General features: G+C 41.3%; 1 protein-coding gene across 10 annotated transcripts in view; it reads left to right on the forward strand.

The window, feature by feature from the left end:
• Nucleotides 1-1,679: 1,679 nt before the first annotated feature.
• Nucleotides 1,680-19,212, forward strand: part of LOC139748644 (uncharacterized) — a 321,771-nt gene continuing 304,238 nt past the window's right edge. For 7 of the 10 annotated variants that reach the window (XR_011712788.1, XR_011712787.1, XM_071661886.1 and 4 more), the window contains exons 1-2: nt 1,680-1,794; nt 14,140-14,309. Coding sequence is in view for 6 of the 10 variants with exons in the window: in XM_071661886.1 (XP_071517987.1) it covers nt 14,262-14,309 (48 nt within the window). In the remaining 4 variants the exon portion in view is untranslated. Of the gene's footprint in view, nt 1,795-1,944; nt 2,275-14,139; nt 14,310-19,212 lie in introns of those variants that run through there. The other 3 variants (XM_071661882.1, XM_071661877.1, XM_071661884.1) reach the window with 2 other exon arrangements.

Consider the following 19,212-nt stretch of genomic DNA (forward strand, 5'->3'; position numbering starts at 1 on the left):
GTGTGTGATGTCTCCATGGTTGTTTAATTTGTTTATGGATGGGGTTGTTAGGGAGGTAAATGCAAGAGTTTTGGAAAGAGGGGCAAGTATGAAGTCTGTTGGGGATGAGAGAGCTTGGGAAGTGAGTCAGTTGTTGTTCGCTGATGATACAGCGCTGGTGGCTGATTCATGTGTGAAACTGCAGAAGCTGGTGACTGAGTTTGGTAAAGTGTGTGGAAGAAGAAAGTTAAGAGTAAATGTGAATAAGAGCAAGGTTATTAGGTACAGTAGGGTTGAGGGTCAAGTCAATTGGGAGGTAAGTTTGAATGGAGAAAAACTGGAGGAAGTGAAGTGTTTTAGATATCTGGGAGTGGATCTGGCAGCGGATGGAACCATGGAAGCGGAAGTGGATCATAGGGTGGGGGAGGGGGCAAAAATTCTGGGGGCCTTGGAGAATGTGTGGAAGTCGAGAACATTATCTCGGAAAGCAAAAATGGGTATGTTTGAAGGAATAGTGGTTCCAACAATGTTGTATGGTTGCGAGGCGTGGGCTATGGATAGAGTTGTGCGCAGGAGGATGGATGTGCTGGAAATGAGATGTTTGAGGACAATGTGTGGTGTGAGGTGGTTTGATCGAGTGAGTAACGTAAGGGTAAGAGAGATGTGTGGAAATAAAAAGAGCGTGGTTGAGAGAGCAGAAGAGGGTGTTTTGAAGTGGTTTGGGCACATGGAGAGGATGAGTGAGGAAAGATTGACCAAGAGGATATATGTGTCGGAGGTGGAGGGAACAAGGAGAAGAGGGAGACCAAATTGGAGGTGGAAAGATGAAGTGAAAAAGATTTTGTGTGATCGGGGCCTGAACATGCAGGAGGGAGAAAGGAGGGCAAGGAATAGAGTGAATTGGAGCGATGTGGTATACCGGGGTTGACGTGCTGTCAGTGGATTGAATCAAGGCATGTGAAGCGTCTGGGGTAAACCATGGAAAGCTGTGTAGGTATGTATATTTGCGTGTGTGGACGTATGTATATACATGTGTATGGGGGGGGTTGGGCCATTTCTTTCGTCTGTTTCCTTGCGCTACCTCGCAAACGCGGGAGACAGCGACAAAGTATAAAAAAAAAAAAAATATTTAACATATTAACAAAATATTTGTTGATATCTGTATTTAGATTGGCTGAGCCAAATCTTCATCAGATGATAATATTTTGATTCTCTCTCTCTCTCTCTCTCTCTCTCTCTCTCTCTCTCTCTCTCTCTCTCTCTCTCTCTCTCTCTCTCTCTCTCTCTCTCTCTCTCTCTCTCTCTCTCTCAGAGGTTAACTCATGTCATAACGACAACTGCAGATTAGTTATCAGTAAATAAATTATGCCAATTTAACTCTGAAACAAATACAATCAGCCATGATTACTGTGTGAGTGTGTGTTCGTGTGTGTGTGTTTGTGTTCGTGTGTGTGTGTGTGTGTGTTTGTGTGTGTGTTTGTGTGTGCGTTTCCCAAACTGGCAGGCAGCATCCCCCTGGAAAAAGTTTGTGCAGCCATTATTTGTGCTGTCAATATCGTATACTGATTTCATGCTTACAAACGTAAAAGATATAGGATATATAACAATAATACTTTTCAGAACAGTATATAACTGCAAAGAACTAAAGTCTGAAGTTAGTTATCGTTCGTCTGACAGGTGTGTGCGACCAGCTGATCAGATGTAAACATCCTCTGCGGCGCCAAGTTCGAGCCACACAAAAGATTTGTTTCTATTATCAAGTTTATTTTCTCATAGTCAAGTCAATATTCTATTTCCTGCACATGTAGAGATGAGGTGAGGAAAATGGTGGTATTTTCCTTCATTTTGGATCATTGTTGTGTAGTGGAAATGTGGAAAACATCAGGAAAGAGACGGTGAGGCTTGGGGGGGGGGCTGGTAGTATGGTGTATACACTCCGTGTGGCCAACAATTCCTGGAGTCCTATAATACAAATCTTTGCTCAATGGTTTCTTGATCATATATAGCAGTGTAGCAGCTTACTTATAAACAATTAAGTAGGAAATATTATAAAAAAAAAGTATCTTAATCAGTCTTGTGTTACGCCAATGTACGAGAGTTGATCATGTGTAGCTTCTGGTGTTGAAATTATACATATAATGTCACCTTGATCCACTAATTATAAATATCATTGAATTTATAGACCTGACAGACGATCCATTACCCAATAAAGAAGTTGAGATTTAGTAAATCAAAGTAATTGCTGCTCAGAGCATTTGCTGTTGAGAACAAGAACAAAACTGAAGGAAACAAAAGGTAAAGTAAATGTGTGTTTACAACTCATTGATTCAAGTGATGTCTGTTGTTGTTGTTGTTGTTGTTGTTATCTTCTTTAGCATGTATATTTTGAACTTGATTGCATTACTGAACACTATCTTTTCCCTGAACTTCACAGGCCTCTCCATGATTGGATTATTTAACGTAATAGGATGAAAAAAATAAAGGATCCCAGTCATACTTTCCCCAGTCTTTACCAGTTAACCTCACAAGATATGATGATAAGGATTTTAGAACATTTCGCAGCAAATAGGATCTTATGGCAATAAAGTAAACCTTTACTGAAGTCTCCTGCTTTTAGAAATATAAACACATAGCAAGAGGTTACATGAAAATCCTTGCTTGGTGTAACTCATAAAACCAAGCTCATGTGAGATCTTTTGATGCAGATTTTGATTAGGCCCGTGAGTTAGACAGGTTAGGTTTTTAAGATTAGGAGGTAAGTTATGTCCTAGGTTTAGTTCGAGTAGCTCCTGAATTACATTAGGTTCCTGAACTAAGTCTTTGGTTTAGTTTGTAGGATAGGTTAGGGTTTTGAAGTTAAGCGTAAGCTTTGGATTAGGCACTGGTTTTGATTAAGAGCATACGTTGAATTAGAACTTAGCCCCTATTTAGACTTAGGTTTTAAGGTTAAGTCATTAGGTTATATGAGATCGAAGGTTAATGTGATAGTTTATATCTAGTTAAGTGGGTTGTGTTGTTTGTTATTTTCTTGAATAAGGTTTAAGGTTAGGTCACCAAACACAACCCAGGATCTTAACCCAAAATGCAACCTGAATGCTTATAACAGGATTTTGGTGTGAAGTCAGCTGTACTGGTTTAAGAGCTTAGAAAAATATGGGACAGATACCTGTTCTGGAGACTATTTCTTTGTTTATTCTGTGACCATAAACAAAACAATAATGGTGAGGGCTGATGATTAATGGAAATATGGGGTTAGAAGATGTAAAATTAGATGAAATGTATTTTGAAATAATGGTGGTATGGAGAAAATGAAGTGACTTTCAAGACATTACAATGACTTCCTCATCAAAAAATTGCTGTTTTCCCTCTTGCCTATCACAATTTGAAGTGAACTCCACAAAGTAGGAATGTCTTTGATGGTTAGGGAAAATTTAGTGTTGATTATAAGGATTTTGATACAAATATGAGAACCAGCTGAACTTGACCAAGCCTCTCCTATTGTATCTGAGGGAAGGCATAGTTTTGCTTAGAGTAAATGAACATTTGTTATCTTATTTAGATGAGGAGAGGACTATGACAACAAGCAAAAACTTACTTAAGGAAATTCTATTAAGAGTAGCAATTTACGATTCTGTTTCTTTTTTCTTTTTATCATGATGATACCAAAATGATTTTATGGTAGACACACTTTTTCTCACATGTAGGATAATTTTATTTATTTATTTATTTTGCTTTGGCGCTGTCTCCCTCGTTAGCGAGGTAGCGCAAGGAAACAGACGAAAGAATGGCCCAAACCCACCCACATACATATGTATATACATACACGTCCACACATGCAAATATACATACCTGTACATTTCAATGTATACTTATATATACACACACAGACATATACATATATGCACATATACATAATTCATACTGTCTGCCTTTATTCATTCCCATTGCCACCTCGCCACACATGAAATAACAACCCCCTACCCCCTCATGTGTGCGAGGTAGCGCAAGGAAAAGACAACAAAGGCCCCATTCGTTCACACTCAGTCTCTAGCTGTCATGTAATAATGCACTGAAACCACAGCTCCCTTTCCACATCCAGGCCCCACAAAACTTTCCATGGTTTACCCCAGATGCTTCACATGCCCTTGTTCAATCCATTGACAGGACGTCGACTCCGGTATACCACATCGTTCCAATTCACTCTATTCCTTGCACGCCTTTCACCCTCCTGCATGTTCAGGCCCCGATCACTCAAAATCTTTTTCACTCCATCTTTTCACTTCCAATTTGGTCTCCCACTTCTCCTCGTTCCCTCCACCTCTGACACATATATTCTCTTTGTAAATCTTTCCTCATTCATTCTCTCCATGTGACCAAATCATTTCAAAACACCCTCTTCTGCTCTCTCAACCACACTCTTTTTATTACCACACATCTCTCTTACCCTATTATTACTTACTCGATCAAACCACCTCACACCACATATTGTCCTCAAACATCTCATTTCCAGCACATCCACCCTCTTGCGCACAACTCTATCCATAGCCAACACCTTGCAACCATACAACATTGTTGGAACCACTATTCCTTTAAACATACCCATTTTTGCTTTCCGAGATAATGTTCTCGACTTCCACACATTCTTCAAGGCTCCCAGAATTTTCGCCCCTTCCCCCACCCTGTGATTCACTTCTGCTTCCATGGTTCTATCCGCTGCCAAATCCACTCCCAGATATCTAAAACACTTCACTTCCTCCAGTTTTTCTCCATTCAAACTTACCTCCTAATTGACTTAATCCTCAACCCTACTGTACCTAAGAACCTTGCTCTTATTCACATTTACTCTCAACTTTCCTCCTTCACACACTTTACCAATAATAATTTTTATTTATTTATTTTATTTATTTGCTTTGTCACTGTCTCCTGCATTAGCGAGGTAGCGCAAGGAAACAGACCAAAGAATGGCCCAACCCACCCACATGCACATGTATATACATACACGTCCACACGCAAATATACATACCTATACATCTCAACGTATACATATATATATACACACAGACATATACATATATACACATGTACATAATTCATACTGTCTGCCTTTATTCATTCCCATCGCCACCTCGCAACATATGAAATAACAACCCCCTCTACCCTCATGTGTGCGAGGTAGTGCAAGGAAAAGACAACAAAGCCCCCTTTCGTTCACACTCAGTCTCTAGTTGTCATGTAATAATGCACTGAAACCACAGCTCCCTTTCCACATCCAGGCCCCACAGAACTTTCCATGGTTTACCCCAGACGCTTCACATGCCCTGGTTCAATCCACTGACAGCACATTGACCCCAGTATACCACATCGTTCCAATTCACTCTATTCCTTACATGCCATTCACCCTCCTGCATGTTCAGGCCCTGATCACTCAAAATCTTTTTCACTCCATCTTTCCACGTCCAATTTGGTCTCCCACTTCTCCTTGTTCCCTCCACCTCTGACACATATATTCTCTTTGTCAATCTTTCCTCATTCATTCTCTCCATGTGACCAAATCATTTCAAAACACCCTCTTCTGCTCTCTCAACCACACTCTTTTTATTACCACACATCTCTCTTACCCTATTATTACTTACTCGATCAAACCACCTCACACCACATATTGTTCTCAAACATCTCATTTCCAGCACATCCACCCTCTTGCGCACAACTCTATCCATAGCCAACACCTCGCAACCATACAACATTGTTGGAACCACTATTCCTTTAAACATACCCATTTTTGCTTTCCGAGATAATGTTCTCGACTTCCACACATTCTTCAAGGCTCCCAGAATTTTCGCCCCTTCCCCCACCCTGTGATTCACTTCTGCTTCCATGGTTCCATTCGCTGCCAAATCCACTCCCAGATATCTAAAACACTTCACTTCCTCCAGTTTTTCTCCATTCAAACTTACCTCCTAATTGACTTAATCCTCAACCCTACTGTACCTAAGAACCTTGCTCTTATTCACATTTACTCTCAACTTTCCTCCTTCACACACTTTACCAATAATAATTTTTATTGATTTATTTTATTTATTTGCTTTGTCACTGTCTCCTGCATTAGCGAGGTAGCGTAAGGAAACAGACCAAAGAATGGCCCAACCCACCCACATGCACATGTATATACATACACGTCCACACGCAAATATACATACCTATACATCTCAACGTATACATATATATATACACACACAGACATATACATATATACACATGTACATAATTCATACTGTCTGCCTTTATTCATTCCCATCGCCACCTCGCAACATATGAAATAACAACCCCCTCTACTCTCATGTGTGCGAGGTAGTGCAAGGAAAAGACAACAAAGCCCCATTTCGTTCACACTCAGTCTCTAGTTGTCATGTAATAATGCACTGAAACCACAGCTCCCTTTCCACATCCAGGCCCCACAGAACTTTTCATGGTTTACCCCAGACGCTTCACATGCCCTGGTTCAATCCACTGACAGCACATTGACCCCAGTATACCACATCGTTCCAATTCACTCTATTCCTTACATGCCATTCACCCTCCTGCATGTTCAGGCCCTGATCACTCAAAATCTTTTTCACTCCATCTTTCCACGTCCAATTTGGTCTCCCACTTCTCCTTGTTCCCTCCACCTCTGACACATATATTCTCTTTGTCAATCTTTCCTCATTCATTCTCTCCATGTGACCAAATCATTTCAAAACACCCTCTTCTGCTCTCTCAACCACACTCTTTTTATTACCACACATCTCTCTTACCCTATTATTACTTACTCGATCAAACCACCTCACACCACATATTGTTCTCAAACATCTCATTTCCAGCACATCCACCCTCTTGCGCACAACTCTATCCATAGCCAACACCTCGCAACCATACAACATTGTTGGAACCACTATTCCTTTAAACATACCCATTTTTGCTTTCCGAGATAATGTTCTCGACTTCCACACGTTCTTCAAGGCTCCCAGAATTTTCGCCCCTTCCCCCACCCTGTGATTCACTTCTGCTTCCATGGTTCCATCCGCTGCCAAATCCACTCCCAGATATCTAAAACACTTCACTTCCTCCAGTTTTTCTCCATTCAAACTTACCTCCTAATTGACTTAATCCTCAACCCTACTGTACCTAAGAACCTTGCTCTTATTCACATTTACTCTCAACTTTCCTCCTTCACACACTTTACCAATAATAATTTTTATTTATTTATTTTATTTATTTGCTTTGTCACTGTCTCCCGCATTAGCGAGGTACCGCAAGGAAACAGACCAAAGAATGGCCCAACCCACCCACATACACATGTATATACATACACGTCCACACGCAAATATACATACCTATACATCTCAACGTATACATATATATATACACACACAGACATATACATATATACACATGTACATAATTCATACTGTCTGCCTTTATTCATTCCCATCGCCACCTCGCAACATATGAAATAACAACCCCCTCTACCCTCATGTGTGCGAGGTAGTGCAAGGAAAAGACAACAAAGCCCCCTTTCGTTCACACTCAGTCTCTAGTTGTCATGTAATAATGCACTGAAACCACAGCTCCCTTTCCACATCCAGGCCCCACAGAACTTTCCATGGTTTACTCCAGACGCTTCACATGCCCTGGTTCAATCCACTGACAGCACATTGACCCCAGTATACCACATCGTTCCAATTCACTCTATTCCTTGCATGCCATTCACCCTCCTGCATGTTCAGGCCCTGATCACTCAAAATCTTTTTCACTCCATCTTTCCACGTCCAATTTGGTCTCCCACTTCTCCTCGTTCCCTCCACCTCTGACACATATATTCTCTTTGTCAATCTTTCCTCATTCATTCTCTCCATGTGACCAAATCATTTCAAAACACCCTCTTCTGCTCTCTCAACCACACTCTTTTTATTACCACACATCTCTCTTACCCTATTATTACTTACTCGATCAAACCACCTCACACCACATATTGTTCTCAAACATCTCATTTCCAGCACATCCACCCTCTTGCGCACAACTCTATCCATAGCCAACACCTCGCAACCATACAACATTGTTGGAACCACTATTCCTTTAAACATACCCATTTTTGCTTTCCGAGATAATGTTCTCGACTTCCACACATTCTTCAAGGCTCCCAGAATTTTCGCCCCTTCCCCCACCCTGTGATTCACTTCTGCTTCCATGGTTCCATCCGCTGCCAAATCCACTCCCAGATATCTAAAACACTTCACTTCCTCCAGTTTTTCTCCATTCAAACTTACCTCCTAATTGACTTAATCCTCAACCCTACTGTACCTAAGAACCTTGCTCTTATTCACATTTACTCTCAACTTTCCTCCTTCACACACTTTACCAATAATAATTTTTATTTATTTATTTTATTTATTTGCTTTGTCACTGTCTCCCGCATTAGCGAGGTACCGCAAGGAAACAGACCAAAGAATGGCCCAACCCACCCACATACACATGTATATACATACACGTCCACACACAAATATGCATACCTATACATCTCAACGTATACATATATATATACACACACAGACATATACATATATACTCATGTACATAATTCATACTGTCTGCCTTTATTCATTCCCATCGCCACCTCGCAACATATGAAATAACAACCCCCTCTACCCTCATGTGTGCGAGGTAGTGCAAGGAAAAGACAACAAAGCCCCCTTTCGTTCACACTCAGTCTCTAGTTGTCATGTAATAATGCACTGAAACCACAGCTCCCTTTCCACATCCAGGCCCCACAGAACTTTCCATGGTTTACCCCAGACGCTTCACATGCCCTGGTTCAATCCATTGACAGCACATTGACCCCAGTATACCAAATCGTTCCAATTCACTCTATTCCTTGCATGCCATTCACCCTCCTGCATGTTCAGGCCCCGATCACTCAAAATCTTTTTCACTCCATCTTTCCACGTCCAATTTGGTCTCCCGCTTCTCCTCGTTCCCTCCACCTCTGACACATATATTCTCTTTGTCAATCTTTCCACATTTATTCTCTCCATGTGACCAAACCATTTCAAAACACCCTTTTCTGCTCTCTCAACCACACTCTTTTTATTACCACACATCTCTCTTACCCTATTATTACTTACTCGATCAAACCACCTCACACCACATATTGTCCTCAAACATCTAATTTTCAGCACATCCACCCTCCTGCGCACAACTCTATCCATGGCCCATGCCTTACAACCATACAACATTGTTGGAACCACTATTCCTTCAAACATATGATAAAAATTCCTGACAGTGATCATGTGAAATATTGATGGATGATAATTCAAAGTGGTGTGCAATCCACAACGCAAGTATATGCATAGCCTGAGTGAGGTCAGAGAGCCTTGCTCCCTCAAGGAACAACTGTTTTTCCTTGTTTAATGTCACAGTACTTTTGTATAGATAATTTGTACTTATTTCTTTCTTTTAACTTTGCTATTTCCTTCACATATAATACACGTATAATACACCGAAACCAGAGTCCCTTGTCCCTAGCCAAGCCTCACAGACATTTCTGTGGTTTCTCCTGACCACCTCATATTCTCTGGTTCAGCCCACTAACAGCATGTTACCTCTAACTCCTATATACCATAGCGCTGCTATGCTTTATCCCTGACATACTTCACACCATCTTTTATGTTCAGGCTTTGATTAAGTAAGCCTCTTTCACTCCATCCTTCTATCTCCAATTCAGTCTTCCCCTTCTCCTTGTCCCTTTGACTTCTGCTGTATATACCCTCTTAGCCAGCCTCTCTTCATCTATCCTCGCCTTATGAACACACCAAATCAGCACACTCTCTTCAGCTTTCTCAACCATGCTCTTTTTGCTATTGCATATCTCTTACCCTATCATTTCTTACTTAATCAACCCTCCTCACACCACATAGTTTCTTCAAGCAGTTTATTTCCAGTGCATCTACATTCTTCCGTACTTTTTATTCTGCGGCCCATTCTTTGCATCCCCACTGAAAATTACTAAAATCACGTATTGTTTTGCAAAATTTACCTTGAATGTATTTACGCAGTGTGTGGACTGTATACTTAGAAGTATGTATGAATGTGGAAAACACTCTCGCCCCTTTTTTTACTTGTAACCATGCTTCACCAAAAGATGAAAATAAAAAATCTGGCTACTTTTAAGGATGTGAGTCTCTGTTTTTGTTCTTGAGGCTGTGAAGGGAGAGGTAAACTACCACAACTGAAATGATTCATGCATAATGTAATCAGTAATCTATTGAATACTTTATTTTAAACATATTTTCCATCAAGAGAATGTAAGAACAAATCTAGAATTTTAAAGATGGATAAAAAGCAAGTTATTTTTTTTTTTTTTTATTATACTTTGTCGCTGTCTCCCGCGTTTGCGAGGTAGCGCAAGGAAACAGACGAAAGAAATGGCCCAACCCCCCCCATACACATGTATATACATACGTCCACACACGCAAATATACATACCTACACAGCTTTCCATGGTTTACCCCAGACGCTTGACATGCCTTGATTCAATCCACTGACAGCACGTCAACCCTGGTATACCACATCGCTCCAATTCACTCTATTCCTTGCCCTCCTTTCACCCTCCTGCATGTTCAGGCCCCGATCACACAAAATCTTTTTCACTCCATCTTTCCACCTCCAATTTGGTCTCCCTCTTCTCCTCGTTCCCTCCACCTCCGACACATATATCCTCTTGGTCAATCTTTCCTCACTCATTCTCTCCATGTGCCCAAACCACTTCAAAACACCCTCTTCTGCTCTCTCAACCACGCTCTTTTTATTTCCACACATCTCTCTTACCCTTACGTTACTCACTCGATCAAACCACCTCACACCACACATTGTCCTCAAACATCTCATTTCCAGCACATCCATCCTCCTGCGCACAACTCTATCCATAGCCCACGCCTCGCAACCATACAACATTGTTGGAACCACTATTCCTTCAAACATACCCATTTTTGCTTTCCGAGATAATGTTCTCGACTTCCACACATTCTTCAAGGCCCCCAGAATTTTCACCCCCTCCCCCACCCTATGATCCACTTCCGCTTCCATGGTTCCATCCGCTGCCAGATCCACTCCCAGATATCTAAAACACTTCACTTCCTCCAGTTTTTCTCCATTCAAACTCACCTCCCAATTGACTTGACCCTCAACCCTACTGTACCTAATAACCTTGCTCTTATTCACATTTACTCTTAACTTTCTTCTTCCACACACTTTACCAAACTCAGTCACCAGCTTCTGCAGTTTCTCACATGAATCAGCCACCAGCGCTGTATCATCAGCGAACAACAACTGACTCACTTCCCAAGCTCTCTCATCCCCAACAGACTTCATACTTGCCCCTCTTTCCAAAACTCTTGCATTTACCTCCCTAACAACCCCATCCATAAACAAATTAAACAACCATGGAGACATCACACACCCCTGCCGCAAACCTACATTCACTGAGAACCAATCACTTTCCTCTCTTCCTACACGTACACATGCCTTACATCCTCGATAAAAACTTTTCACTGCTTCTAACAACTTGCCTCCCACACCATATATTCTTAATACCTTCCACAGAGCATCTCTATCAACTCTATCATATGCCTTCTCCAGATCCATAAATGCTACATACAAATCCATTTGCTTTTCTAAGTATTTCTCACATACATTCTTCAAAGCAAACACCTGATCCACACATCCTCTACCACTTCTGAAACCACACTGCTCTTCCCCAATCTGATGCTCTGTACATGCCTTCACCCTCTCAATCAATACCCTCCCATATAATTTACCAGGAATACTCAACAAACTTATACCTCTGTAATTTGAGCACTCACTCTTATCCCCTTTGCCTTTGTACAATGGCACTATGCACGCATTCCGCCAATCCTCAGGCACCTCACCATGAATCATACATACATTAAATAACCTTACCAACCAGTCAACAATACAGTCACCCCCTTTTTTAATAAATTCCACTGCAGTACCATCCAAACCTACTGCCTTGCCGGCTTTCATCTTCCGCAAAGCTTTCACTACCTCTTCTCTGTTTACCAAATCATTTTCCCTAACCCTCTCACTTTGCACACCACCTCGACCAAAACACCCTATATCTGCCACTCTATCACCAAACACATTCAACAAACTTTCAAAATACTCACTCCATCTCCTTCTCACATCACCACTACTTGTTATCACCTCCCCATTTGCGCCCTTCACTGAAGTTCCCATTTGCTCCCTTGTCTTACGCACTTTATTTACCTCCTTCCAGAACATCTTTTTATTCTCCCTAAAATTTAATGATACTCTCTCACCCCAACTCTCATTTGCCCTTTTTTTCACCTCTTGCACCTTTCTCTTGACCTCCTGTCTCTTTCTTTTATACATCTCCCACTCAATTGCATTTTTTCCCTGCAAAAATCGTCCAAATGCCTCTCTCTTCTCTTTCACTAATACTCTTACTTCTTCATCCCACCACTCACTACCCTTTCTAATCAACCCACCTCCCACTCTTCTCATGCCACAAGCATCTTTTGCGCAATCCATCACTGATTCCCTAAATACATCCCATTCCTCCCCCACTCCCTTTACTTCCATTGTTCTCACCTTTTTCCATTCTGTACTCAGTCTCTCCTGGTACTTCCTCACACAAGTCTCCTTCCTAAGCTCACTTACTCTCACCACCCTCTTCACCCCAACATTCACTCTTCTTTTCTGAAAACCCATACAAATCTTCACCTTAGCCTCCACAAGATAATGATCAGACATCCCTCCAGTTGCACCTCTCAGCACATTAACATCCAAAAGTCTCTCTTTCGCACGCCTGTCAATTAACACGTAATCTAATAACGCTCTCTGGCCATCTCTCCTACTTACATAAGTATACTTATGTATATCTCGCTTTTTAAACCAGGTATTCCCAATCAACAAATCACCAGTCATTTTTAGCACACAAATCCAGAAGCTCTTTGCCATTTCCATTCAGAGCACTGAATATCCCATGCACACCTATTATATCCTCAACTGCCACATTACTCACCTTCGCATTCAAATCACCCATCACTAATACCCGGTCTTGTGCATCAAATCTGCTGACACTCACTCAGCTGCTCCAAAAACACTTCACTTTCATGATCATTCTTCTCCTGACCAGGTGTATAGGCACCAATGATTACCCATTTCTTGCCATCCACTTTCAGTTTTACCCAGTTCAACCTAGCACTTACTTCCTTACACTCTATCACACACTCCCTCAACTCCTGCTTCAGGAGTATTGCTACTCCTTCCTTTGCTCTTGTTCTCTTACCAACTCCTGGTTATACTCCTTAGACAATTCCAAACCATTCTTTCCCTTTACTCTTGAATTTTGTTTCACTCAAAGCCAGAACATCCAGGTTTCTTTCCTCAAACATACAACCTATCTCTCCTTTCCTCTCATCTTGTTTACATCCACGCACATTCAAACACCCCAGCCTGAGCCTTCAAGGAGTGTGAGCACTCCCGCTTGTCTCCTTCTGTTTCCTCTTTTAGAAATTGAAATACAAGAATGGGAGGGTTTCCAGCCCCCTGCTGCCGCCTCCTTTAGTTGCCTTCTACAACACGAGGGGAATACCTCTACATGTGTATAGGTCCATTTCCTGATTAAAGGGTTTGCACACTGAATGGATTGACTTCCTTCTAGGCTCTTCATTTTGAAAATTGGTAACGCTTTGTTCTTTTCACTTTTTGCCCATTATTGCCTCTTAAGATTTCTACTGGGTATTCTTACATTTGTTAGGCTTGTTTTTTTTATATATTTTTTTCTATCTCTTTCTACCTTCATTACTCCATTCCCAGGCTTGTGGAGTTGAATAGGTACATATACCCTCTGAACTCACACACAGATCCTAAGCCTGTAGCCAGTGTGTTTAATTTAACAATGGACCTCTACTCCTATAAACATACCTTTTACATTTTCACTTTATGTACTAAGTTCATTCATCAAGTAAGACCAAAATACACAGACATGAAATAACACCATTGAATCCAGTTCCTTATCATTCAAGTAGCATCTTTATGTGAAATGCCCCTAGCCCTAATCAGTTGGGTTTTGAATTTCAGAATGAAAATTTGGAGGAATCCCAGTAATTGCAACAGCTCTTGTTTAGAATAAGTCTACAAATTCACAAATAGATTGGCAGAGGGAACTTACATTATTACTGGAAAAAACTGGAGGGAGAGCTATGAGCCAGGACTCCAAAAAACATGATGGGATGGATCGTCCATCACAGGTTAGTAAGAGTGCCAATCATATCTCACACAGATCTTCGTTCCCTCTTAGAACATAAAGTGGGTTTCTGCACGTGGTGCACAGGGAAGTTCTATCTAATATTTTCCACAGGTCACAGCCAAATCCAAGGGCACTGAAGGAACTATGTTTGTGTTGCCCAGATCTGCAGAACCGATACCTGAACCATCTGTGCATTTAAGGGAAGTGCAGAATTATGCTCAAGAATCAGGTGATATAATGTACCCCACTATAAGAGGGGATATAGCATGGGAACAGCACATACTGGTGAGCTCAGTGTGCCAGTTTAACAATTTCTGTTTCTGAAAGTATTTTGCTATTGCTCCAGCATCAGTAAAGATTATTGATATCTACAGAGGTATAAGCTTGTTGATTGAACTTGGCATGTTGCATGGGAGAGTTGTGACTGAGAGGGTGAAGGCATGTAGAGAGCATCAGAACAGCTTGTGGAGCTGTGTGCCAAAAAGGGGATAGTGATTGAGAATACCTGGTTCAAAAAGAGGGATGGAAACAAGTATACGTATGTGAGTAGGAGAGATGATCAGCAGGCATTATTGGATAGTGCCTGAGGATTAGAGGAATGCGAGATGTAGGTGCATTCAGAGGGTACAAGATGAATGGGGAAAGAGTCAGTGACAAATTATAGGAGGTAAATGGTTGGTTCATGGTGAAAAAGGGAGTTGATTGGGGAGAAGCTTCATGTAACTTAAGAGGAAGTTGAACAAGGTATTATGGAGAAGCAAGACAATGCGTAACATAGGAAGAGGGAAAAGGAGGATGATAGATGTAGAAATGAAGATGTTGCTTTGAGATGTATGTGAAGGAATACTTGAAAGATGATTAGTAGTTTATGATCTGGAAGGCTGATGGTGAAGAGATGCTTGGAAGGGTATTGATATTTGGGGTGGGAAGGATTTAAAACATATTGAAGTTTTATGAGGAGTGGTTTAGTTAAGGGAAGGCAGGAAGAGCAAAATGAATAGGTGGCTATTGCAATTGAGTTTATTAGGAAGGGGTGTGTTGTTGTTCATGGTTGTTAAGATTTTGGTTTATGGATGGGGTGTAAGTGAGCTGAATTGGGAATGATATTGTACCTGGATAAAGGCAAGGTGAAGTCTGTTGGAACTGAGAGGCTTAAGGATGTGAGCATATGATATGTTCATGGATGTATTAATGAGAGAGTGGCTGTACATGATGATTGAAGACAGCAGTTGGTGGTGATTGATAGGGTTTGATTGAGGAATGAATGGAAATTTAGAGAAATGGATAAGTAGATTTAGTTGTGGCATAGGGGTAGGGAAGTCAATTAGGTAAGTAGAAGTTTGATGGAGTGAAAAACTGGGGGAAGTAAGTTTTAGAAATCTGGGAAGTGATCATCAGCGGTGGTAACCATGAAGGTGAAGGAAAATAGGGTAGGGGATGAGCTGAAGATTCTGTGGAGAGTTGAAATCGTGTGGAAGTGGAACACTTTTCGGAAAGCGAATAATGGGGTATGTTTGAAGTGAGATTTGGATTAACGAGTGTGGTTGCGAGGCGTGGGCTATGGATAGAGATGTGCGCAGGAGGATGGATGTGCTGGAAATGAGATGTTTGAGGACAATGTGTGGTGTGAGGTGGTTTGATCGAGTAAGTAACGTAAGGGTAAGAGAGATGTGTGGAAATAAAAAGAGCGTGGTTGAGAGAGCAGAAGAGGGTGTTTTGAAATGGTTTGGGCACATGGAGAGAATGAGTGAGGAGAGATTGACCAAGAGGATATATGTGTCGGAGGTGGAGGGAACGAGGAGAAGAGGGAGACCAAATTGGAGGTGGAAAGATGGAGTGAAAAAGATTTTGTGTGATCGGGGCCTGAACATGCAGGAGGGTGAAAGGAGGGCAAGAAATAGAGTGAATTGGAGTCATGTGGTATACAGGGGTTGACGTGCTGTCAGTGGATTGAAGCAAGGCATGTGAAGCGTCTGGGGTAAACCATGGAAAGCTGTGTAGGTATGTATATTTGCGTGTGTGGACGTGTGTATGTACATGTGTATGGGGGGGGGGTTGGGCCATTTCTTTCGTCTGTTTCCTTGCGCTACCTCGCAAACGCGGGAGACAGCGACAAAGTATAAAAAAAAAAAAAAAAAAAAAAAAAACATTAATAATTGATAGGAGTGTAAAAGGTAGGTTTGTGGATGTAGGTGTGCAGAGGGAGAGAGAGAGAGGCAGCTGCTGGGATGTCTGGTTACTATCTTGTGGAGGTGAAGGTGAGGATTTATACAGGTTTTCGAAAAAGAAGAAACTGTCAGAAAAGAGTAAGTGAGCTTGGAAAAGAGACTTGTGCAAAGAAATACTCAGAGAGATTGAGTGTAAAACAGAAAAAGGTGAGAGTGAATGAAGCAAGGGGAGTGGGTGAGGACTGGGAGGTATTTAGAGAAGCAGTGATGGCATATGCAAGAGATGCATGTAACATACGAAAGGTGGGTTGTGGGCAGATTAGAAAGGGTAGTGAGTGGTGGGATGAAGAACTAAAGTTGCTAGAGAAAGAGAGAAGAGAGATGTTGAGGTGACACTTACAGGAGGGAGTACAAATGATTGGGAGATGTACAAGAGAAAATATTAGGAGGTCAAGAGGATGGTGCAAGGGTTGAAAAGAGGGCAGTTGAAAGTTGGGGTGAGCAAGCTTCAGTAAACTTAAGAGAGAAGATGTTTTGGAACAAGGTAAATTACATGTGAGAAGCAAGAGAACAAATGCGAACATCAGTGAAGAGGGCAAAAGGGGAAATGATAAGAGATAGTGGAGAAATGAGAAGATGGAGTTTTGTGAAGGACTGTTAGATGTGTTTCATGACGATGGCAGACGTAGGGTGCTTGGGTTTGGAAGGTATGCATATTGAGTCAAGGAGAGTGGTTTAGTTAAGAGAGAAAAGGCAGTGGAAGCCATGCATAGAATGAAATAAGGATGGTATTGCATTTGATTTTATTTAGAAAGGGGGTGACTGTGTTGTTGATTGGTTGGTAAGGATTTTGAGTGTACATATGGATCGTCGTGATGTGCCTGAGCATTGGCGGAATGCATGTATTGTACCACTGTATAAAGACAAAGGTGATAAATGTGAATGCTCAAACTACAGAGGCATAAGTTTGTTGAGCATACCTGATAAGTTGTATGGAATGGTATTAATTGAGAGAGTGAAAGCATGTACAGAGCATCAGATTGAAGAGGAACAGTGTGGTAGAGGATGAGTTGATAAGGTGTTTGCATTGAAGAATTTGTATGGGAAATATTTAGAGAAATGGATAGATTTAGTATGTGGCACTTATGGAGTAGGAGAAAGCATATGATAAGGTTAATAAAAATGTCTTGTGGAGTGTCTTAAGAACATACAGTGTGGGAGGTAAGCTTGTAGAAGCAGAGCGAAGTTTTCATCAAGGGTATAATGTATGTGTATGAGTAGGAAAAGAGGCAGGTAAATGATTCCAAATGAAGGTTGGTCTGTGGCAGAGGTATGTATCGTCACGTAGTTGTTCACTTTGTTTATGGATGGGATGTTGGGGTAGGTAAATATGAGAGTCTTGGATAGAGGGGGTGGGTATGCAGTCTGTTAGGGGATAAGATGGCCTGGGAAGTGAGTCAGTTGTTGTTTGCTGATTATACAACGCTGGTGGCTAAATTGAGTGTGAGACTTTAGAAATTGGTGTCTGTGTTTGAAAGGGTGTGTGACAGAAGGAATTTGAGAGTAAATGTGAATAAAAGCAAGGTTATTAGTTTTAGCAGAGTTGAGGAACAGGTTGTTAAGGTGTGAGTTTGCATGGAGAAAAATTAGAGGAAGTAAAGTGTTTTAGATGTCTGGGAGGGGATAGGCAACAAATGGGAGCATAAGTGAACAAGGATGGGTGAGGGGGTAAAGGTTGTGTAAGTACTGAAGAATGTGTGGAAAGAGAAAACATTATCTGGGTGGGCAAAAATGCATATGTTTGAAAGTATAGTAATTCTAGTGTTATTATTTGGATGCGAGATATGGGTTATAGATAAGACTGCCAGGAGGAGATTGAGTGTGTTGGATACAAAATGTTTAAGGACAATATGTGATGTAATGGAGTTTGATAGAATAAATAATGAAAGGATAGGATAGTTTGATAGAATAAATAATGAAAGGATAAGAGAGAGGTGTAACAAAAAGAGTGTGATTGAGAGAGCAGAATAGAGTGTGCTGAAATGTTTTGGACATATAGAGAGTAAGTAGGAGAGATGGCCAGAGAGCGTTATTGGATTACGTGTTAATTGACAGGCGTGCGAAAGAGAGACTTTTGGATGTTAATGTGCTGAGAGGTGCAACTAGAGGGATGTCTGATCATTATCTTGTGGAGACTAAGGTGAAGATTTGTATGGGTTTTCAGAAAAGAAGAGTGAATGTTGGGGTGAAGAGGATGGTGAGAGTAAGTGAGCTTGGGAAGGAGACCTGTGTGAGGAAGTACCAGGAGAGACTGAGTACAGAATGGAAAAAGGTGAGAACAATGGAAGTAAGGGGAGTGGGGGAGGAATGGGATGTATTTAGGGAATCAGTGATGGATTGCGCAAAAGATGCTTGTGGCATGAGAAGAGTGGGAGGTGGGTTGATTAGAAAGGGTAGTGAGTGGTGGGATGAAGAAGTAAGAGTATTAGTGAAAGAGAAGAGAGAGGCATTTGGACGATTTTTGCAGGGAAAAAATGCAATTGAGTGGGAGATGTATAAAAGAAAGAGACAGGAGGTCAAGAGAAAGGTGCAAGAGGTGAAAAAAAGGGCAAATGAGAGTTGGGGTGAGAGAGTATCATTAAATTTTAGGGAGAATAAAAAGTTGTTCTGGAAGGAGGTAAATAAAGTGCGTAAGACAAGGGAGCAAATGGGAACTTCAGTGAAGGGCGCAAATGG

This window comes from Panulirus ornatus, chromosome 5 (genome assembly GCF_036320965.1).
Source record: "Panulirus ornatus isolate Po-2019 chromosome 5, ASM3632096v1, whole genome shotgun sequence".
Classification (NCBI taxonomy): Eukaryota; Metazoa; Arthropoda; class Malacostraca; order Decapoda; family Palinuridae; genus Panulirus; species Panulirus ornatus.